This window comes from Salvelinus namaycush, chromosome 28 (assembly GCF_016432855.1).
Source record: "Salvelinus namaycush isolate Seneca chromosome 28, SaNama_1.0, whole genome shotgun sequence".
Lineage (NCBI taxonomy): Eukaryota > Metazoa > Chordata > Actinopteri > Salmoniformes > Salmonidae > Salvelinus > Salvelinus namaycush.
Window position 1 is genome coordinate 7,598,940 of NC_052334.1, and position 24,112 is coordinate 7,623,051.

The 24,112-nt window shown below is 42.1% G+C and overlaps 1 protein-coding gene across 2 annotated transcripts in view; it reads left to right on the top strand.

Moving 5' to 3' along the window:
- Positions 1-4,970: 4,970 nt before the first annotated feature.
- The window catches only part of smc6 (structural maintenance of chromosomes 6), a 29,147-nt gene continuing 10,005 nt past the window's right edge, over positions 4,971-24,112 (top strand). For both annotated transcript variants that reach the window (XM_038967399.1, XM_038967400.1), the window contains exons 1-20: positions 4,971-5,019; positions 6,178-6,331; positions 6,417-6,534; positions 6,781-6,886; positions 7,038-7,174; positions 7,449-7,510; positions 8,603-8,683; positions 8,957-9,058; positions 9,949-10,068; positions 10,225-10,320; positions 12,142-12,288; positions 12,573-12,661; positions 13,321-13,491; positions 14,701-14,879; positions 15,113-15,314; positions 15,641-15,755; positions 19,478-19,638; positions 23,258-23,393; positions 23,707-23,787; positions 23,925-24,095. In XM_038967399.1, coding sequence (XP_038823327.1) covers positions 6,200-6,331; positions 6,417-6,534; positions 6,781-6,886; positions 7,038-7,174; positions 7,449-7,510; positions 8,603-8,683; positions 8,957-9,058; positions 9,949-10,068; positions 10,225-10,320; positions 12,142-12,288; positions 12,573-12,661; positions 13,321-13,491; positions 14,701-14,879; positions 15,113-15,314; positions 15,641-15,755; positions 19,478-19,638; positions 23,258-23,393; positions 23,707-23,787; positions 23,925-24,095 — 2,406 coding nt within the window. In that variant the 5' untranslated portion in view covers positions 4,971-5,019; positions 6,178-6,199. The remainder of the gene's footprint in view (positions 5,020-6,177; positions 6,332-6,416; positions 6,535-6,780; positions 6,887-7,037; positions 7,175-7,448; positions 7,511-8,602; positions 8,684-8,956; positions 9,059-9,948; positions 10,069-10,224; positions 10,321-12,141; positions 12,289-12,572; positions 12,662-13,320; positions 13,492-14,700; positions 14,880-15,112; positions 15,315-15,640; positions 15,756-19,477; positions 19,639-23,257; positions 23,394-23,706; positions 23,788-23,924; positions 24,096-24,112) is intronic.

Sequence of the window (24,112 nt, forward strand, 5' to 3'; positions counted from 1 at the left end):
GCGAGTCCGCGATCCATAAAGTTCCCAGCTGCGCCTGAATCGACTAGCGCCCTATGCTGGGAAGAGGGAAAAAATCAAGACAAACATGTGACTAACAGGGGGTTCTGGGTGAGTTTGGTGCTGACTCACCTGGGGTGATCGAGAAGCGTTCCGCCTGCCATCTCGACTCCCAGACGGACCCCCCCAGCACCGATCGGCCGTGTGTCCTCTCCGACCACAGCTGGTGCAGGGAGAGCCTCCTCCTCCGGTATCCCTCGGCCCAGCCCCTCCCAACTCCATCGGAATAGGAGCGGAGGGGCTGGGTGGTGGAACGTACAGGACCCTCTCAGAACGCCCGCGGGCAGCCAGCAGATTCAAGAACTGTTTGGCCATAAAGGACCATTGTTATGTTTGGAGGAAAAAGGGGGAGGCTTGCAAGCCGAAGAACACCATCCCAACCGTGAAGCACGGGTGTGCCAGCATCACGTTGTGGGGGTGATTTGCTACAGGAGGGACTGGTGCACTTCACAAAATAGATGGCATCATGAGGTAGGAAAAGTATGTGGATATATTGAAGAAACATCTCAAGACATCAGTCAGGAAGTTAAAGCTTGGTCGCAAATGGGTCTTCCAAATGGACAATGACCCCAAGCATATTTCCAAAGTTGTGGCAAAATGGCTTAAGGACCACAAAGTCAAGGTATTGGAGTGGCCTTCACAAAGCCCTGACCTCAATCCCATAGAATATTGTGGGCAGAACTGAAAAAGTCTGTGCGAGCAAGGAGGTCTACAAACCTGACTCAGTTACATCAGCTCTGTCAGGAGGAATGGGCCAAAATTCACCCAACTTATTGTGGGAAGCTTGTGGAAGGCTACCCGAAATGTTTGACCCAAGTTAAACAATTTAAAGGCAACGCTACCAAATACTAATTGAGTGTATGTAAACTTCTGACCCACTGGGAATGTGATGAAAGAAATAAAAGCTGAAATAAATCATTCTCTTTACTATTATTCTGACATTTCACATTCTTAAAATAAAGTGGTGATCCTAACTGACCTAAGACAGGACATTTTTGCTAGGATTAAATGTCAGGAATTGTGAAAAACTGAGTTTAAACATATTTGGCTAAGGTGTATGTAAACTTCCGACTTCAACTGTATATTCGCCTCAATTTACTCAAAAAAATTCTAAATGCTCATTAGCAACAGAGAAGACCTCAGCAAGACTACTAATTCCTGCAGGAAATTGCTGCATGTCATCTCTACCCGACACTGTCAGCTACCGTTCCCCAGCGCGATCAGAGACCTGTGCCCAATCCATGATGAATCCATGTGCTGTATTGCATTGAATTGAATAAAGTGTTGAACTTTCCTTTTCTCTGTCATAGCTAGCCAATGACTACACTTTAGCTAGCTAATTAGCAGAGAAGTAGATCAAAAATATTTTTGTATTACTAGACCACTATAAATCTGGCAATGTGGAGAAGTGCAGCTATAGTGATGGGCAATTTACCAGTTTAATCAGGGCCAGCATGAGGGATAAAGTTGATTCTGTATCGGTGAGTGTAGCTATTAAGTTAAGTTTGAGCATCTCAGCAATATAATTTGGTATATACAGCTGTCAACATTCTACAAGGAAAGAGCCACTTAATCAATTATATAATCATTAACCAGATTTCTCAGGATACCAGACTTAGATGAGTGATAACTCAGTTCTAGAATGTTGTCATTGATGAGATAGAATCAAAAAATCTATTGACATTCATAATTGACGACCTCTGACAGACACATATTGTTCCTCCTGTCAGTACCTGTTTTCAGGGAAGACAATGGTCCATACATATTCCACATTGTTCACGCACACACACACACACACACACACACACACACACACACACACACACACACACACACACACACACACACACACACACACACACACACACACACACACACACACACACACACACACACACACACACACACACACACACACACACACACACACACACACACACACACACACATTAGGCTCTCAGAATAGGTTATATTACATGCAAGTAATGTAGTTAACTTTATCATGGGCACAGTGGGAATTTATCATCCTTGCCTGTACCTGACATTGTTGAAAAACAAGTGAACAATGAATAAAGATCATACACAAACAACAGGCTCCTAGAATATGTTATAATGTATTACCTTCAAGTTTTGCTCAAAGCAGCTATCTAAAGTAATGTAGTTAACATAAGTTCAATCACAAAGGCTGGTCTGAGTGCATCTCCTCAGTTTCATTCAGTAGTACAACACAATTCACATTGCGATGTATCATGGGCAGAGGAAAATGGAAAATGGCAGCTGCAGACCTGAGTGTGGTCTCTAGGTTTCTGGTCCACCCATCTGAAATACTTTTAACGTTTTTTTTACTAGCTAGCTAACTTGATTACTAAAATGGTAACATTTATATGAAAATACCATAACCCACAGACTTGACTGTAGTAATGGTAAAATAGACTGGGTTTTAGTCTATCTGCACATCTAAAATCCTTCTATGTGGATGAGACATTTCTGTTGGGGTGGAGGAATTATCTGGAATGATTAACTAGATGATCAGGACAGTCTAGGGTACTATTTGCCCGAAGAGGTGAACTATTGCAATGAGCTATACAACCTTACTTAAGATTCAAATTCTCAAGAAGGAAGTTAAAACCCTCAGCCGTGAGGTCACTGAGGTTAGAGAAATGTGGGTGGTGGGGGGGGGTTCCACGCTGCACCTTGAGTGATTATGTCAAAGCACAGGATGTGTAGTTCTGTATGATAGCCACATTAGTGGCTGATTAGGGGGGTAATTACAGGCAAATATATTGATCGATTTGTGTGGTTATCAAAACGCCACGCCAGGATTAGCCTACACAAAACACAGACCTTATATGAAGTAGTTTTAAAATCCTCTACAGAAAAATGAATGGTGGAAAAAACGATTGGAACCATTTCAGGGTTTTAATGCTAGGTTTTGTGGGTATTATGACTCATACTGTGGCTGGCTTCACATAGGTGTTCCTCGTCCGAGGTGAGCAGGATGATTATGAGATGGAGTTAGGTTGGGATGCCACCGGGTCGCATGCAAAGTCGGGAAAAGAGGAACATTTGGACAGGGACACAGAATGGTGGATTTCTGAGGAGGAATGGAGGTGGAAAAAGAGGAAGAAGAGATCGAAGAGAATGACGAAAGCAGATCGAAGAGAATGACGAAAGAGGTTGGATTTGAATCTGAGGAAGATGACCATAACAATGGAGATGGGGTGTCAAAGAAGATTGGTTTTGAGTGCAAATAGAGTGAGCTGTGCGCCTGACCGAGTTCTGGAGGTGAAATGGAAGGGAATGAGGGCGAGTTAAGTGAGGTGGAAAGTGTGGTGAAGAGTTCAGAACCAGAGCCTGGCATCAATGGACATGATAAAGAAAAATCTGGTCCAGTAGGAGTTCCATTTTTGGAGAAAGTGAATCTTTGCCTTTTGACAGATCCATTTGTGGTTTCAGGCTGGGTGAGAAAGGGTTGGTTGGTTGCAGTTGAATCAGTGAAGGTAACCTGTAACGTTAATGGACTTGTAATATATTTTTGTGTTTCTTCTGATCAGAGGGAGCAGGCACTCGGTGAGTCAGAGTCTCTACCAGACAAAGTCATGTTAGGATATGGCAGTTATCCTGTTAGAGCCTTTTGTGCTGAATCCACTGCTCTGTTTCAGGTGTTTTTTTGTTATTACATACAGCCGGAAATAAATGTTGGATATCAGTGCAGAGGTAACTCACCAGCATTACGACCAGGAATACGACTTTCCCGAATTGGATCCTTTGTTCGTACACCCCAGGGCAATTGAACTTATCCCAGAGGCTGCTCCAAGTCGCCACCAGCAGAGAAGAGGTTTTCGGAGTGGACACCATCCACCACTTATTACTCACTAATGTTAAGTCTCTGGACAATGGTCATGTCACAGCAGTTTGTAGGATGGAGATTCCAAGATGTGGGAAGTGTGCAGGGGGGCATGGGATAGAATATTGTGGAGTCTCGGTGGATAAAGTTTTGTGTCAACTGCAGGGGTGCCCATGTTTCTGTGGATCGGACATGTCCGGTGCGAGAGAGGCAGGTTGAGGTGGCTAGAGTCAGAGTAGTGCAGAAGGCGTCGTATACTGATGTAACGGATGTGAAATGGCTAGCTAGTTAGCGGGTACGCGCTAGTAGCGTTTCAATCAGTTACGTCACTTGCTCTGAAACCTAGATGTAGTGTTGCCCCTTGCTCTGCAAGGGCTGCGGCCTTTGTGGAGCGATGGGTAACGATGCTTCGTGGGCGACCGTTGTTGATGTGTGCAGAAGGTCCCTGGTTCGCGCCCGTGTTGGGGCGAGGGGACGCCGTAAAGTTATACTATTACACTGAGGTAGTGAAGAAAGTAGAGGAGGATGGGTCAAGGGTGAGGGATCCTGAGAGGATCCCTGTGAGTAGTAGACCTATGCCTCCATTGAGGGATAGGCCAACGAGTGAAATATGCTGTAAGGTTGGCTTCTTAGCGTTCATAGCAATGGTTATCAACTGTACCGCAGAAATGGAATGTAAATCACAGAAAATAGATGTTGTGGTGGATGCTGCAGAAAAAAGTATTTGGGTATACGAGATTTGACGTCAACAGGGTGTGTTGAGTGGTGGTGTACCGGCCTCCCAGGCCGTTGGCATGGTGCATGAGTAGGTGGGGACAAAGTATTGGAGTGGGCTAGTGGGTTTTGAATGAGTGTAAGGTTAGTTTGAAGGGTGTGTTTTATTTTAGATTTGTAAATTTAGTTTTTTATTTTCCCCTTTTCCTATTTTGTATTACAAAGTATAATGGATTTATATTATAGTCCAGTTGGGGGCGGTAATGCAACATATTTGACGCAAACCGAAGAAGAATATGTGTTCCTCTTTGAAAACAGCCTGATACAAAGTTAACACACTCCCACACATTTCTCCTCCTCCGTTTCGCAGCACGTCCACCACACCAGGAAGTCAGAGTCGGGTACGTACGCGCTCTATTTTTGTCTGTTCTTGAAGAACACATAATGCATAATTCAACCTCATAAACGGACATTTAGAAGTTAAGACTATCCTGAACGAAAGGCAGTAGAATAAAACTGCTTGTCTGGACCTGTGACTGACGGGGGTGAACGCTTTTGTCTCTTCAGTTTAAAACTTTAATGCACTGATCTTGCAAACAAAGATAGCCTATGCTTCGCAAAGAAAGTATCGAGTAGGCCTATTGTAGCTGTATTTGTCATATCACCCCCTATATGGAACTTCAGCAGCCCTTATATAGTTGAATACGAAACGTAAAAATGTTAGATTGTATCAGTTTGGATTGGAACGTTGCAATGTTAGTCTGCACCTGCGCGTTCTTATGGAAGATGTGTCAAGCTTTGTACTTTCATGGCGCCTTCCTGTGTGGTAGTGGTCTACACTGAAGCTTACCCTTCCACCTGTAAGACAAGTACACATTTTGTAATATATCCAATGATTTCCCCCCCCCCCCGGGTATCATTTCAAGACACCAATTTCAAGACACCAGACGTCAAATCACTTACTCAAATCAAATTAAATCTTTCACATGCGCCGAATACAACAGGTGTAGGTAGATCTTACCGTGTATTGCTTACTTACAAGCCCTTAACCAACAATGCAGTTCAAGAAATGGAGTTAAGAAAATATTTGCTTGTTCATTTTTTTTAAACTTTTGTTTATTTAGTAACACAAGAAAATTACATAACGAGGCTATATACAGGCGATACCGGTAACCGGTTAGTCGAGGTAATTTGTAAAGTGACTATGCATAGATAATACACAGCGAGTAGCAGCAGTGTAAAAACAAGGGGGGGGGGGGGGGGGTGTCAATGTAAATAGTCCGGGTGACCATTTGATTAATTGTTCAGCAGTCTTATGGCTTGGGGGTAGAAGCACAGTTGGTTAGGAGCCCGTAAAACGGCAGCCATCTCTTCCGGCGCCATCCAGAGCGACTCAAACGCGATAGCCACATCTGTAGTGTAGCCTACAGTAAGTCAGGCAACAATCAATTTGAGACCCATATGTCTCTCCAGAATCTTCCCTATGTGCTCTGGCAGTAAACTAACATGACTTAGGCATGTAATTACTAATATTTATGCAGATGTTTTTGTTTCAACAGCGTGGATCCAGATGTTACTAAAATGAAGCGGAAAAGCAAAGTACTGAATGATGAAAAATTCACCAAGAAACGTAGATTGGAAGCGGTTAAAGAGGAAGAAGATGGCAGAGAGGATCATGGGACAACATTTAATGACCACTCCACCTCTCCCTCGGTCAGTGCCTCCCATCAATTATCTGATCGATAGATTGATTTGTAATGGCTTACAGTTTTCTTCTATTTTTGTTGTTCATTTTTAGGGTTTGGGAGATATTGGAGTTATTGAAAGCATCACCATAAAGAATTTCATGTGTCACCATTTGCTCGGTCCATTCCAGTTCGGGCCCAATGTGAACTTCATTGTTGGCAACAATGGAAGTAAGAAAGATTTTTAAACTGATACTTTGTATTGGTTAAAGGACTCCCCATAGACATGTTTTTGATGCCTTCCCTTAACTTTTTAACCCTTCTCCAACAGTCATTATAACTGAATTTGAATAGTGAATTCAAGTTACAGTTTCCCCCTGTCTATAATAGCTTAGTTGCTATTCGTTGTACTGTGAGTGGGACCTATTTCTGCTATGTTATTGTGCCATGGTATTTTCACCAGATTTTGTTTTGCAGGTGGGAAAAGTGCCATACTGACTGCTCTAATAGTGGGCCTTGGTGGAAAGGCCACCATCACAAACAGAGGAGCATCTTTGAAGGGTTTTGTGAAAAATGGTGAAAGGTCAGTTCTAGTTACTTATATTATAATGACACCCATTCCATATCTCTCTTTTTTATGCACAGTGTAAATTCTCATTACCGCTGAGTTTGCAAATAGATCTTTTGAATGTAATGTAAACAATAGACCTGCTTGTGGGTGAACTTATTTCCAGCACAGCGGATGTTACAGTGAAACTGAGAAACAGAGGACCAGACGCGTACAAAGGGGATGTCTACGGGGAATGCATTTCTATTGAACAAAGGATTTCTAGTGATGGTGTTCGGACGTGCAGGTTGAAGAGTAAAACAGGTAATAGTTTAAATCTGTCAGGTCTGTCTGGCCGTCAGGTCGGTCCGTCTGGCCGGTCCGTCTGGCCGTCTGGTCGGTCTGTCTGTGTCTGTCCGGCCGGCAGGTCGGTCTGTCTGTCTGTCTGTCCGGCCGGCAGGTCGGTCAGTCTGTCCGTGTCTGTCTGTCCGTGTCTGTCAGGTCGGTCTGTCCGTGTCTGTCCGGCCGTCAGGTTGGTCTGTCTGGCCGTTTTCTTTATCTCTTCTCTATTTTAATCAACCTTTACCTTCTATTCCAGGGCACTTGGTTTCAAATAAAAAGGATGAATTGACTGCAATTTTAGATCACTTCAACATCCAGGTATTGTGTGTGTGTGTGTGTGTATATATATATATATATATAGTGTGTGTGTATATATATATATATAGTGTGTGTGTGTTTTATTGAAAGTGAATGATGTTATTTATTTTTAATTACACTTAAGTTCCAAAGTTTGTGGTCACCCGCAATGTCAACAGTGAAGAGGTGACTCCGGGATGCTGGCCTTCTAGGCAGAGTTCCTCTGTCCAGTGTGTGTTATTTTTCCCATCTTAATCTTTAATTTTTATTGGCCAGTCTGAGATATGGCTTTTTCTTTGCAACTCTGCCTAGAAGACCAGCATCCCGAAGTCGTCTCTTCACTGTTGACGTTGAGCATGTTGTTTTGCGGGTACTATTTAATGAAGCTGCCAGTTGAGGACTTGTGAGGTGTCTGTTTCTCAAACTAGACACTCTAATGTACTTGTCCTCTTGCTCAGTTGTGCACCGGGGCCTCCCACTCTTCTTTCTATTCTGGTAAGAGCCAATTTGTGCTGTTCTGTGAAGGGAGTAGTACACAGTGTTGTACCAGATCTTCAGTTTCTTGGCGATTTCTCGCATGGAATAGCCTTCATTTCTCAGAACAAGAATAGACTGACAAATTTCAGAAGTAAGGTCTTTGTTCCTGGTCATTTTGAGCCTGTAATCGAACCCACAAATGCTGATGCTCCAGATACTCAACTAGTCTAAAGAAGGCCAGTTTTATTGCTTCTTTAATCAGAACAACAGTTTTCAGCTGTGCTAACATAATTGTAAAAGGGTTTTCTAATGAGCAATTATCCTTTTTAAAAGGATAAAATGGGATTAGCTAACACAACGTGCCATTGGAACACAGGAGTGATGGTTGCTGATAATGGGCCTCTGTACGCCTATGTAGATATTCCATTAAAAATCAGCCGTTTCCAGCTACAATAGTCATTTATAACATTAACAATGTCTACACTGTATTTCTGATCAATTTGATGTTATTTTAAATGGACAAAAAATTGGCTTTTCTTTCAAAAACAAAGACATTTCCAAGTGACCCCAAACTTTGGAAAGGTAGTGTATGTCCATATTTGAAAAGCCTCTTTTGCTGTTTACTGTAAATCACAGGTGGATAACCCAGTCTCAATTCTTAACCAAGAAATGAGTAAGCAATTTCTCCATTCAAAAAGCGAAGCAGATAAGTATAAGGTACAGTTGTAATTTAAGCTCTTTGTCCTTGTTTTGTAATTTAAGCTCTTTGTCCTTGTTTTGTAATTTAAGCTCTTTGTCCTTGTTTTGTAATTTAAGCTCTTTGTCCTTGTTTTGTAATTTAAGCTCTGTCATTTTCTTGTCTACATGTTTGTGGTGCTTGTTTTTTTTGTCATTCATTTTTGTCCCATATGCAATTCTAATTCTGTGTCCACTTCATCATGCGCAACCAAAGTTCCTTCTGGGGATTCATTTTTAAAAATATTTATGTAGTTCTTCATGAAAGCGACTCTACTGGAGCAGATGAAGAGAGACTACATCCACATCAAACAGACTAAAGCAGTGACCAGAGAACAGGTTGAGAGGCAAGAGGAGGTAATGCTATCGCATGGAAATTACATTTTATGGGGGCCCAAAAATGAATGTATTACATTTTTAAAGTGCATTTCATACATGGTCACACATACACTTAACGATTATTTTTTATTTTTTATTAGATTTAAAAAAAAAAAAAAGATGACAATGTAACACTACGTATGTACCTGGTTTGTTAGAGGTTTTCAATTAAATTACCCCGTACAGAAATATAAACGCAACATGCAACAATTTAAAAGATTTTACTGAGTTACAGTTGATATAAGGATATCAGTCAATTACAATAAATTCATTAGGCCATAATCTATGGATTTCACATGACTGGGAATACAGATATGCATCTGTTGGTCACAGATACCTTAAAAAAAGGTAGGGGCGTGGATGAAAAAAATTGTCAGTATCTGGTGTGACCACCATTTGCCTCATGTAGCAGGATGTAGCAGGACACATTCCCTAACATTTTCTGGTAACCGCTCTGGTGGACATTCCTGCTGTCAGTATGCCAATTGCACACTCCCTCAACTTGAGACATCTGTGGCATTGTTGTGTGACAAAACTTCACATTTTAGAGTGGCCTTTTATTGTCCCCAGCACAAAGTGCACCTGTGTAATGATCATGCTGTTTAATCAGCTTCTTAATAATCCATCCAGCTGACAGGTGTGGCATATCTTGGCAAAGGAGAAATGCTCACTAACAGGGATGTAAACAAATTTGTGCACAACATTTTAGAGAAATAAGATTTTTGTCCATATGGAACATTTCTGAGATCTTTTATTTCAGCTCATGAAGCATGGCACCAACACTTCACATGTTGCATTTCTATTTTTGGTTAGTACATAAATAGGACAGTAAGTTAAGACTCTAACCATGTTTTATCTTTTGCTTTCAGTGTCTAAAGGATCTCAAGCAGGAGTTTTTGCAGAAGAAGGAGAGGTATGAAAACCTGTCATCTGTTGGTAAGATGAAGGAGACTCTGGAGGAACTCAAGAAGATGATGGCATGGTGCTTGGTAGGACTTTACTTGGTTGTTTCTCATTCACCATTTTGTTTAGTTTGGGCTAAGTCAAAGCCATTCAAAAGTGTTGGAAATTCTTTGAAAAACTGCATAAATTATTTTCTGCGAGAAAATAATATGGTCATGTCACCTCTGTTTTGTTACTTTCAGGTGAGAGAAAAGGAGCGGTTGGTCCAACAGCTACAGGAACAGATGGACACAGAGGAAAGTAATCACAAACACGAAGAAAACCTTCAACTCTGTCAGGTATTTGTGAAGTATATTTGTCTAAGTACACTACATTACCAAAAGTATGTGGACACCTGCTCATCGGAACATCTCATTCCAAAATCATGGGTATTAATATGGAGTTGAACCCCCCTTTGCTGCTTTAACAGCCTCCACTCTTCTGGAAAGGATTTCCACTAGATGTTGGAACATTGCTGCGGGGACTTGCCACGAGAGCATTAGTGAGATTGGGCAGTGATGTTGGGCGATTAGGCCTGGCTCGCAGTCGGCGTTACAATTCATACCAAAGGCGTTCGATGGGGTTGAGGACAGGGCTCTATGCAGGCCAGTCAAGTTCTTCCACAACGATCTCAACAAACCATTTCTGTATAGATCTCGCTTTGTGCAGCGGGGGCATTGTCATACTGAAACAGGAAAGGGCCTTCCCCAAACAGTTGCCACAAAGTTGGATGCACAGAATTGTCTAGAATGTCATTGTGTGCTGTAGCGTTAAGATTTCCCTTCACTGGAACTAAGGGGCCTGAACCATGAAAAACAGCCCCAATTCATTATTCCTCCTCCATCAAACTTTATAGTCGGCACTATGCATTGGGACAGGTAGCGTAGTCCTGGCATCCGCCAAACCCATATTCGTCCGTCGGACTGCTAGATGGAGAAACGTGATTCATCACTCCAGAGAAAGCGTTTCCACTGCTCCAGAGTCAAATCGTGGCGAGCTTTACACCACTCCAGCTGACACTTGGCATTGCGCATGGTGATCTTAGGCTTGTGTGGGGCTGCTCGGCCATGGAAATCCATTTCATGAAGCTCTCGACGAAAAGTTATTGTGCTGACGTTTCTTCCCGAGGCAGTTTGGAACTTGGTAGTGAGTGTTTCAACCATGGACAGACGATTTTTAAGCCCTACGCGCTTCAGCCCTCGGCAGTCCCGTTCTGTGAGCTTGTGTGGCCTACCACTGCCGTTGTTGCTCCTAGACGTTTCCACTTCACAATAACAGCACCACTTACAGTTGACCGGGGCAGCTCTAGCAGGGCAGAAATTTTACAAACTGACTTGTTGGATAGGTGTCATCCTATAACGATGCCATGTTGAAAGTCACTGAGCTCTTCAGTAAGTCCATTTGACTACCAATGTTTGTCTATGGAGATTGCATGGATGTGTGCTCAATTTTATATGTCAGCAACGGGTGTGGCTGAAGTAGCCGAATCTACTCATTTAAAGGGGTGTCCACATACTTTTGTGTGAGTGTGTGTGTGTGTGTATATATATATATATATATATATATATATAGTGTATGCTGTCAGTTGGATCTGTTGAGAAATCCATTGGAGAAACTCTTATGATTTTCTTAGAAATCCTGCCTGTGTTATATCTTAAAGGTCCAATGCAGCCATTTTTATCTCAATATTTAATCATATCTGGGTTACATTTTAAGTACCTTACTGTGAATGAATTTACTGTGAATATACTGTGAATGAATTTTTTTTAAAGATTCTTAGCTTTAAAAAAAATTCTCAAGCAGGAATTTTGCTAGGGAGTGGGGAGGGGGAAACTGAAATGGAACTCTTATTGACAGAGGTTCAGAACTATTTTTATTATTGGTCTATTAACTAATTTACTGCATGGTGACATCACCATGGAAGGCCAAAACTCCATCCCACCTAAACAGGCTGAAATTTCAGGTGGTCTTTTCAAACAGCTCTTACACTAAAACGGCATATAATTATTTTCACAATTTCACAGTATTATTTCAACAGTGTGGAAATGTATTTAAAACACATGAAAATCTAGTTTTTCACTGCACTGGGCCTTTAATGTTTTCCTCTCTTTTCCCTCCAGAATAAAGTGACAGTAGCTGAAAAGAAATTGCAGGAGATCCAGAGCAGGCTTCACAGTCGGAAAGAAGAGGAGGAGTCACTGTCAGAGGACTGTCGGAAGATAAAGGAAGAAGTAAAGTCAAAGAATAAAGCTCAGAAAGAGCAGGAGGTAAGAGGCTGAGTTGAGGTCAATCCCATTCCAGGAAGTAAATGTAGGTTTACGGCCAAAATGGCACCTATTACCTATGTAGTGCACTATTGTTGACCAGGGACCATAGGGCTCTGTTCAAAGTACTGTACTTCATAGGGAATAAGGTGTTGTTTAGGACTAACATGAAATGTCCATTTTCCTCACTAATATCCTTGCTTACCGATACTTTTCTGTATGTTTGCAGCACTTTGATGAAATGCAATACCTTTGTCTGAGCTGTATTTTATGCTGTTGTATTGTAGGTGGTGTACTTCCGTGCTGTGAACAAACTGAAGCAATCAGAGAAGGAACAGTCCCTTCTTCACGAGAGAATTCACAAAGTGAAAAATATGTGAGAGATTTTTGAGTGATAGTCAATGTTTGGTAGAATATACTGTGAAAGGATTAACTGCCCGTGTTGGATAGTAGTAATTGAACTACGTTTTGCAGTAGCTAGGTGGTAGTTAAACTAAATTCAAATATAGGTAGTGTTTTCAGTAGTTCATTACTTTTTAGCCATGTAGCGGTCTAGCTAACTACTGGAACTTTTTTCCCCTAAAAGAACTGAAAGTATGGGTGAAGTAGGCATCACATCTTTCTAATTCTGACTTGAAACAGTTTTTGTGTTTTAATAGTCTAAATGACACGTTCTGGTAACATCTGACTCCAGATCGATCTGTTCTTTCAATTTGTGGTCTATAACATCTCAGATTTAGATAGAATAATTTTTCACGAAGTACTTTGGATGTAGTGAACTGCTTTTTCAAAGTAACTTAAGTAAACTACATTTTTCTTAACTTCTTCCAGTGTGAAGTAATTGGTAGCTTCACAAACTATGTTTTCAGAGTAGCTTCCTCAACACTGTTAACTGCACACACTGATTTACGTAAGCATGAATAGTCATTGCATTGTGGTCTGGTCCACATTTTTTAGTTACATAACTACTGTCGTTTGGATTTCCTTGCATACATTCAGCTTTTGTTGAAATGATCTTTTGATGTAACCATGTAGTGGGAGTCAGAACAAGAAGGCCGAGGCAGAGCACACCAAGAGACTGCTGAAGATCTCCAGTCTGAGGACGCAGTTGGAGAAGCATGAGACGCAGTGCACCGCTCTGAATCAGGAGATCAAGGACAGGCAACAGGCTCTGTTCAAAGGGAAGGAGGAGTTGGACAAACTACGGTAATGGAAAACGATTCAAAGTCTATTTTCTTTCTCTTCCAAGAATGTGGTCTTATCATATTGTACAGTATGATAAGATCAGATAAAAACCTGTTATTTTTAAACGATTAAGTCCGATGAATTCTGTTTGCATTCTTCTACCTGTGGCATTCTTCTACCTGTGGCATTCTTCTACCTGTGGCATTCTTCTACCCGTGGCATTCTTCTACCCGTGGCATTCTTCTACCCGTGGCATTCTTCTACCCGTGGCATTCTTCTACCCGTGGCATTCTTCTACCCGTGGCATTCTTCTACCCGTGGCATTCTTCTACCCGTGGCATTTTTCTACCCGTGGCATTTTTCTACCCGTGGCATTCTTCTACCCGTGGCATTCTTCTACCCGTGGCATTCTTCTACCCGTGGCATTCTTCTACCCGTGGCATTCTTCTACCCGTGGCATTCTTCTACCCGTGGCATTCTTCTACCCGTGGCATTCTTCTACCCGTGGCATTCTTCTACCCGTGGCATTCTTCTACCCGTGGCATTCTTCTACCCGTGGCATTCTTCTACCCGTGGCATTCTTCTACCCGTGGCATTCTTCTACCTGTGGCATTCTTCTACCTGTGGCATTCTTCTACCTGTGGCATTCTTCTACCTGTGGCATTTTTCTACCTGTGGCATTTTTCTACCTGTGGCATTCTTCTACCTGTGGCATTTTTCTACTGTATGAAACAAGTACGACAACAAATACCTACGGACCATTAGCAATTTTACACATCCTCACGGTGTTGAGACTTAAGGGGCCATGGTTCCGGTCTAGAAGCACTGTGTCGACTGCTTCTACAGTTTTGTTTCGGTACTGCAGTTTAACTGACGCCCGGTCCAGAATGACCATTTCTGTACACGGCCACATAGAGAAGTCAGATTTGGACATTCCTAATAAGACACTTTAGTCATCAACTTTGTTCACAAAACATCCATAAATTATTCAAATAATTGTCGCTGAAGCCTTTTTATTTTATCACTCTTTGCCGAAGATATTAACATTTTATATTAATTCAATGTGTGGAGTAGGGTGTGGCCCAATAGGGTGTGGCCCGGAAGACTCACATATAGGCCTCAGCAACGTGATCACCACCACTTTCTGCATCAACCATTTGCTCTCACGTTCTTCTTTTAGTATGAGTACTCAAACTTCTGTAATGCTCATGTGTTGATTGAATGCTCTAGATTGGAAGAGAAGAATATTCAGGTGTCGATGGAAGCCAAACTGAAGAGGAAGAACCAGCTCCTGGCCAGTAGATCCAACAAACTGAAGCGTTTTGGAGATAACATGCCTGATCTGCTAGACACCATAGACAAGGCTTACATCCAAGGACGTTTTACCAAGAAACCTCTTGGTCCTATAGGTCAGTGGTTCTCAACCTTCTTTGGTTTAGTATAGCCCAATCATATAGTGGTCTGGCCGAATGGCACGGTCATGTGCAACAGTCTTCCTATTTACCCCCTGTGGGGAAACCTCAGAAAGATGTACTTAACATGAATTAATCTGTTTTTCTTTCTGTTCATTCATCCATCTACCCATCCATCCATCCATTCATCCATCTACCCATCCATCCATCCATCCATGGTTTCCCATCAGGGGCATGTATAAACCTGAAGGACCCTGCCTTAGCTGTAGCAGTGGAGAGCTGCTTGAGGAGCTTCATGAAGACCTTCTGCTGTGACAACTACAAGGACGAGGCCGTCCTCCAGGATCTGATGTCACGATACTTCTCTAAAGGCAACAGACCCCAGATCATCGTCAGCCCTTTCTCTGGCTCCGTCTACAAGGTTCAAGGACGGTGAGGACACAATCGCTCCATCTGAAATGGCAACATATTCCCTACATGGCCTTTGTCAATAGTCGTGCACTATGTAGGGAATAAGGTGCCATTTGGGACATTACCACATATTGTTTTGTTTTTGAATACCGGTAGCTACTATGGACCGTATTTGATCCTTGACCATATTTAGTTACAGATATTATTAGAGTGAAACTCTGTGGATTTGTGAATACATTGTCTCATTGTTACCAACTTATTTTGTTAGATGTTCATAACAAACTATATCTATACTTTTTGTTGTTGTCAGTAAAGCTAATTTGTTTTTTTATTTGGTTGTGTTTCAGGGGAGTCAATCACCCAGACTACCCCTCAGTACTGGACTCTCTGAGCATAGCCAACCCAGTCATCGCAAACTGTCTCATCGACATGAGAGGCATAGAATCCATTCTCATAATCAAGGTTAGTTTCTTCCCTGATTTAAGCTCCTAGTTGAATGTGCAGTCCAACAAACCGTTTGTTTGAAGGAGTTGGCATTGAGGCATCATACGACAAAGATAACTTGGAAGATAGAAACAACAGCATTTACCATGTTTCTAACTGTACCGTCATGGAATTGATCAGGCTGTCTTGCATAGAGTGGGAACCAGTGGTGGTTGTAGCTTGTATGGCTCCCTGGGCGAAGGACCCTGCCTTAGCTGTAGCAGTGGAGAGCTGCTTGAGGAGCTTCATGAAGACCTTCTGCTGTGTCAACTACAAGGACGAGGCAGTCCTCCAGGATCTGATGTCACACTACTTCTTTTAAAGGCAACAGACCCCAGATCATTATGGCTCCCTGGGCGAAACCCCCCTTAAAACCATATAAATATAAAAATATATACAAAAAGAAGATTCATAAATATCAAAAAGAAGTAACAAAGACCAATAGAAACAAATTGTGGCATATAAATACAATTAAAAAAGAGAATGGAATTATTACACTATTACCCTATTGCGAACAAAACCCCCACAAAAAACTAAATTGCACAAATCCTATATCACACAAATACACAAATAGAATAACACACTTATAAAGAAGAGAACCTGATTATTACACAATTGCACTTCAAACAAGAAACGCACAAACTTAATTGCACAACTGTTCAGTGTGGCTGACATCTGAGGTGCAATCTAGAATGATAGAGAAGCATTTTGCCAGCTTGATGTCACTCACCATTATTGAAAAGACCTTGCTGCTCAAAAAATCAATGAGTTCATTCTGTATTTGGTGGCTAAGGTAGCTGATGGTGTGACTCAAGGACCCTTTTTGGACACGGTTAAGATGCTCTCATGACTGGATCAAATTGTGCCATCAGTTTAACCTCCTTTTGAGAAAATGTCCATTTTGATGGAGAGTACAGTGTTTCTGTGTGTCTCCTTAGTGCCAGATGTCTAATTGCCAGAGACGGCACAATAGCAGTCAGACATGTCAACACCTCTCTCTCCATCTTATTCTCTCAGCCTCCATTAAGTGCCATCATGATTATCAATTGTTTCCTCTTTTTTGATCCTCATTGCCAGTTCTTTCTATGTTTTCATGCAGTTGCAGTTTTGGTGTTCTGGACTGCTGTCATGTGAAGTCAGCAAAGAACTTGCATGTTTCCAGTCTGTCAGTCCTGAGTTTGCTAAATACATTTTCTTCTTAGAAAAGAGTTTGCAGCAGAAAAGGCTGTTTCTTTCAGAATACACCAACCAACTTCTAGGAATTTATTTACACCACTCACCAAGGTCTTACTGAAATACTGGTGGTGACAACTTCTTCCATCACTCTCATTCCTTGGGAAAACAAAGTTAGGTGCTACCTCACTTGGTCCTCTGCAAACTAGTTGTGTCTTAATTCTGTGGCTGAGGAGGTGGATGGCTCCTCATCCTGAGGCTCCGAGATAACTTCTGAAGAGGCCTGTGTGGCTGAGGAGGTGGATGGCTCCTCATCCTGAGGCTCCGAGATAACTTCTGAAGAGGCCTGTGTGGCTGAGGAGGTAGATGGCTCCTCATCCTGGCCAGTGGGTGCTCCAAAATATTTCAGAAGTGCCCCTGAATTTGCATTGAAATACAGTATATGAGCCTGACACCCTAAATACATTTGTTGCACAATTAAATATACATGTCATTATGCACAATTTATCAAACTTTCAGAATAGGAACCAAATGAACCATACAACCTCCTTGGCTAATTCTAGGCATAAGACACCAAAAGACTCAATATATCACAAAATATACAAAATATTAGCATAATATAGACAAGTTAGCCTACAGCCTTGGAAATTCCCCTTACTGAGCTCAGGACCTAGTCAATACAATCACACAAAACCCTTATGACGTCACCTCAGTGAAAGTTTATTTATTTATTAATTTTTATCCCATTTTCTCCCCAATTTTCGTGGTATCCAATCGCTAGTAATTACTATCTTGTCTCATCGCTACAACTCCCGTACGGGCTCGGGAGAGACGAAGGTCGAAAGCCATGCGTCCTCCGAAGCACAACCCAACCAAGCCGCACTGCTTCTTAACACAGCGCGCCTCCAACCCGGAAGCCAGCCGCACCAATGTGTCGGAGGAAACACTGTGTACCTGGCCCCCTTGGTTAGCGCGCACTGCGCCCGGCCCGCCACAGGAGTCGCTGGAGCGCGATGAGACAAGGATATCCCTACCGGCCAAACCCTCCCTAACCCGGACGACGCTATGCCAATTGTGCGTCGCCCCACGGACCTCCCGGTCGCGGCCGGCTGCGACAGAGCCTGGGCGCGAACCCAGAGACTCTGGTGGCGCAGCTAGCACTGCGATGCAGTTACGCCACAGTGCCACAGGGTTCAATTATCGGGCCTAGTCTCTTCTCTGTATACATCAATGATGTCGCTCTCGCTGCTGGTGATTCTTTGATCCACCTCTACGCAGACGACACCATTCTGTATACCTCTGGCCCTTCGTTGGACACTGTGTTAACTAACCTCCAGATGAGCTTCAATGCCATACAACTCTCCGTCCGTGGCCTCCAACTGCTCTTAAATGCAAGTAAAACTAAATGCATGCTCTTCAAACGATCGCTGCCCGCCCGTCCAGCATCACTACTCTGGACGGTTCTGACTTAGAATATGTGGACAACTACAAATACCTAGGTGTCTGGTTAGACTGTAAACTCTCCTTCCAGACTCAAATTAAACATCTCCAATCCAAAATTAAATCTAGAATCGGCTTCCTATTTCGCAACGAAGCATCCTTCACTCATGCTGCAAAACATACCCTCGTAAAACTGACCATCCTACCGAACCTCGACTTCGGCGATGTCATTTACAAAATAGCCTCCAACACTCTACTCAACAAATTGGATGCAGTCTATCACAGTGCCATCCATTTTGTCACCAAACCCCATATACTACCCACCACTGCGACCTGTATGATCTCGTTTCATACTCGTCGCCAAACCCACTGGTTCCAGATCATCTACAAGTCTCCGCTAGGTAAAGCCCCGCTTATCTCAGCTCACTGGTCACCATAGCAGCACCCACCCGTATCATGCGCTCCAGCAGGTATATCTCACTGGTCATCCCCAAAGCCAATTCTTCCTTTGGCAGCCTCTCCTTCCAGTTCTCTGCTGCCAATGACTGGAACGAACTGCAAAAATATCTGAAGCTGGAGACTCTTACCTCCCTCACTAACTTTAAGCACCAGCTGTCAGAGCAGCTCACAGATCACTGTACCTGTACATAGTTCATCTGTAAATAGCCCATCCAATCTTCCTCATCCCCATACTGTATTTATTTATCTTGCTCCTTTGCACCCCAGTATCTCAACTTGCACATTCATTTTCTGCACATCCTACCATTCCAGTGGTTAATTGCAATATTGTAATTACTTTGCCACCATGGCCTATTTATTGCCGTACCTCTCTTATCCTACCTCATTTGTACATGCTGTATGTAGATTTTTCTACTGTATTATTTGATTGTATGTTTGTTTATTCCATGTGTAACTGTGTTGTTGTATGTGTCGAACTGCTTTGCTTTATCTTGGCCAAGTCGCAGTTGCAAATGAGAACTTGTTCTCAACTAGCCTACCTGGTTAAATAAAGTTTAAATAAATAAATAATTTAAAAACATGATAAAGTTCCCAGCTACCAATGTCTCTTGTCCCGGTTGTGATTGCAGGAGAAGAATGCAGCCAGGAGAGTGATGCAACAAGGCCGACCCCCGAGGAACTGCCGTGAGGCCTTCACCGTGGAGGGAGACCAGGTTTACCCTAACCGGTACTACACTCCAGACTTCAGCATGGCCAAATACCTCGGGGGAGATCTGGAAACAGAAATTCGGCAAGTACCTATTTTATTACTCTGGACTCTTATTACATTTATTTTGGTATGGTTGTTGTGGTGTGCTCTTATAAAGTACCTTGCTCCGAAACACATCAGCAGTAAATATTTGTTTATTTTATTTAACCAGGAAGTACCAGATTAAGATCACATTATTGGTCAATTGCACATAAGGTCCAACGGAAATCTGACTTCAGCTTTTTACCCTTTTCCCTCCGAAAGACGCACACATACGTACACTACTGTTCAAAAGTTTGGGGTCACTTAGAAATGTCCTGGTTTTTCAAAGAAAACCAATTTCTTTGTCCATTTTAAAATAACATCAAATTGATCAGCAATACAGTGTAGACATTGTTAATGTTGTAAATGACTATTGTAGCTGGAAACAGTTGATTTTTTATGGAATATCTACATAGGCCCATTATCATCAACCATCACTCCTGTGTTCCAATGGCACGTTGTGTTAGCTAATCCAAGTTTATCATTTTAAAAGGCTAATTGATCATTAGAAAACCCTTTTGCAATTATGTTAGCACAGTTGAAAACTGTTGTCCTAATTAAAGAAGCAATAAAACTGGCCTTCTTTAGACTAGTTGAGTATCTGGAGCATCAGCATTTGTGGGTTCGATGACAGGCTCAAAATGGCTAGAAACAAAGACCTTTCTTCTGAAACTCGTCAGTCTATTCTTGTTCTGAGAAATGAAGGCTATTCCATGTGGGAAATTGCCAAGAAACTGAAGATCTGGTACAATGCTGTGTACTACTCCCTTCACAGAACAGCGCGAACTGGCTCTAACCAGAATAGAAAGAGGAGTGGGAGGCCCCAGTGCATAACTGAGCAAGAGGACAAGTACATTAGTGTCTAGTTAGAGAAGCAGACGCCTCACATGTCCTCAACTGGCAGCTTCATTAAATAGTTCCCGCAAAACACCAGTCTCAACGTCAACAGTGAGGCGGCGACTCCGGGATGCTGGCCTACTATTGTAAAGCCTTTATTACAGCATAGCAAGGATTAAAAACAACCAAATCTGTGTGTTCGCTTTCTCCAACATTTTGCCGTTGCATGAGGCTTGGTGCTCACGGAATCAGTAGGCTATTAAACACTCAAACAGACAACAGAAGCAGCTTCTGTCTTATTTCTGTAGATAAATACAGTTGAAGTCGGAAGTTTACATAGGTTGGAGTCATTAATACTCGTGTTCAACCACTCCACAAATTTCTTCTTAACAAACTATAGTTTTGGGAAGTCAGTTAGGACATCTACTTTGTGCATGACACAAGTAATTCTTCCAACAATTATTTACAGACAGATTATTTCACTTATAACTCACTGTATCACAATTCCAATGGGTCAGAAGTTGACATACGCTAAGTTGACTGTGCCTTTAAACAGCTTGGAAAATTCCAGAAAATTATGTCATGGCTTTAGAAGCTTCTGATAGGCTAATTGACATCGTTTGAGTCAATTGGAGTGGATGTATTTCAAGGCCTACCTTCAAACTCAGTGCCTCTGCTTGATATCATGGGAAAATCAAAAGAAATCAGCCAAGACCTCAGGAATAAGAATTGTTGACCTCCACAAGTCTGGTTCATCCCTGGTAGCATTTTCCAAACGCCTGAAGGTACCACGTTCATCTGTACAAACAATAGTACGCAAGTATAAACACCATGGGACCACGCAGCTGTCATACCGCTCAGGAAGATGACGCGTTCTGTCTCCTAGAGATGAACGTACTTTGGTGCGAAAAGTGCAAATCAATCCCAGAACAACAGCAAAGGACCTTGTGAAGATGCTGGAGGAAACGGGTACAAAAGTATCTATATCCACAGTAAAACGAGTCCTATATCGACATAACCTGCACATGCACATTTGTGGCCTGCTGGAGGTCATTTTGCAGGGCTCTGGCAGTGCACCTCCTTGCACAAAGGCGGAGGTAGCGGTCCTGCTGCTGGGTTGTTGCCCTCCTACGGCCTCCTCCACGTCTCCTGATGTACTGGCCTGTCTCCTGGTAGCGCCTCCATGCTCTGGACACTACGCTGACAGACACAGCAAACCTTTTTGCCACAGCTCGCATTGATGTGCCATCCTGGATGAACTGCACTACCTGAGCCACTTGTGTGGGTTGTAGACTCCGTCTCATGCTACCACTAGAGTGAGAGCACCGCCAGCATTCAAAAGTGACCAAAACATCAGCCAGGAAGCATAGGAACTGAGAAGTGGTCTGTGGTCACCACCTGCAGAATCACTTCTTTTTTGGGGGTGTCTTGCTAATTGCCTATAATTTCCACCTTTTGTCTATTCCATTTGCACAACAGCATGTGAAATTTATTGTCAATCAGTGTTGCTTCCTAAGTGGACAGTTTGATTTCACAGAAGTGTGATTGACTTGGAGTTACATTGTGTTGTTTAAGTGTTCCCTTTATTTTTTTGAGCAGTGTGTATATATATATATATATATATATATATATACATACATACATACATATACATATACATACATACATACATACATACATACATACATACATACATACATACGTGTGTGTGTATATATATATATATATATATATATATATATATACTATAATGTGTGTGTATGTATGTATGTATATATATATTATAACGTGTGTTATACTGTAATATAATATATATATAATATATATATATATATATATATATATATATATATATGTGTGTTTGTGTGTATATAATATATATATGTGTGTGTACATACATACATACATACATACATACATACATACATAAATATGTGTATATATATATATGGATGATTTTATAAAGCCTGGCACATTTAACAGTTAGGCTATTGATTATAGACCTAATTAAGTTGGTTTCCTCTCTCCTCAATTTTCTTGGATAATTAGGCTAAGGCAAGGGCTGTTTCCTCATCTCTGCTGCTGCCTCCGTCACATTGTTCTCAATCCCAATATGCTGGGTAATTTTGCTATTTTGCACAATAGCAACATAGGGGAAGGTTCCAATTCTACAGTGCGCTATCATGGACAGTGGCCATATACAACGCGGTAGAAAGCGCATTTGTTATTAAATTATATTAAATGTATTAGTGTTCCACCATTTATTTTTTACATGATTTAACCATACACAATTTCACTATCACATGTCTTAGAGTGATGGAATGTGCCATCCCTGTGGCCTCCGCCATGGAACAGTCCACTGAGACAGGCATGAATCAAACAGGTGTCTTGTGCAACATGTAAAAAATAAAAATTAGTCACAATTAATTTATTACAATCGACCAGTCGACTAAATGGGGTCAGCCCTAATATATACATATACAGGGTTTGGAGAGTTATGGGGGGCTGCCACACTGGGCGCCCGGGGAGCAGTTGTTTTGGGGGTTAAGTGCCTTGCTCGAGGGCACAATAGCAGGCAATGGCATCAAGGATTTGATACCAGCAACCTTTCGGTTGCCAGCTCACGTTCCCCCACCCACTCAGATTTTTCCAGTCAGACCCGGGATTCGAACTGGCAAGCCTCTTAAACAGCCAGGCTACCTGCCGCCTTCATCCCATGAGATGGTACTGTCCTTCAGCATTGTATTGATTTGTAGTTTTATTGTTCATTGTCATTGCTCAGCATGGTGGAGTCAGAGCTGGAGAACTACAAGGCCCAGCTCTCCCGGTTTCAGCTTCACCTGAGCTCAGTCAATGAGGACATCCAGCGCATGGAGGCCAAACTACACAGCACAATCATGACTCTGAAAAAGACTCTGGTAATGTGTTGAACTGTGTTATAATGTGTTTGTCACTGCTCAGTTTTCTTGACCAATTGTTAATTTGAATAGGGACATATGCAATGAAAACATTGACACATTGAACTGACAACAGTCCGATACATTGCACCATCACTACTCTGAAAAAGACGTGTGTTGTAAACGGAAGCATTGCTGTAGATGTATCTGAAAGATATTGACAAATGTCCTGTATATTAATGCAGGGTGTCATCTGTTGTTGAGCATGTTACACCCCCTATGTAACGTAGGACATGCATGCTGTTTAACAGTCTACCTATATATTTGAATCCAGGCCACAGTGAATCAGGTCAAGGCCGGTGTGACCGAGCTGGAGAATGTTGAGGAGGAACAGACTGATGACATCAGCACTTTGGTAAAGTGTAACTTTATTTATCCATGATTCCAAATGATGCCATGATTTCCTGTAGAGATGATCGATGTTGGTTGGATTGATTGAATTGTTAACACGGTGCATTTCATTTAAATGTTTAACTTCATAAAATGCTACAGGAAGAAGTGGCTCAAGAGAACCAGCAGAGAATCGATGGTGAGAAGAAAACTGTGGAGGAAGCGAAGGAGGAGCTGGAGGAGCATAAGAGAACTACCAAGGAAGTTGATTGCCAGTATGTTGACGTGAGGAACAGGATAGAACAGCTGGCTGAGGAGACAGAGCCACTGAAGGTACTGTAGACATGTTT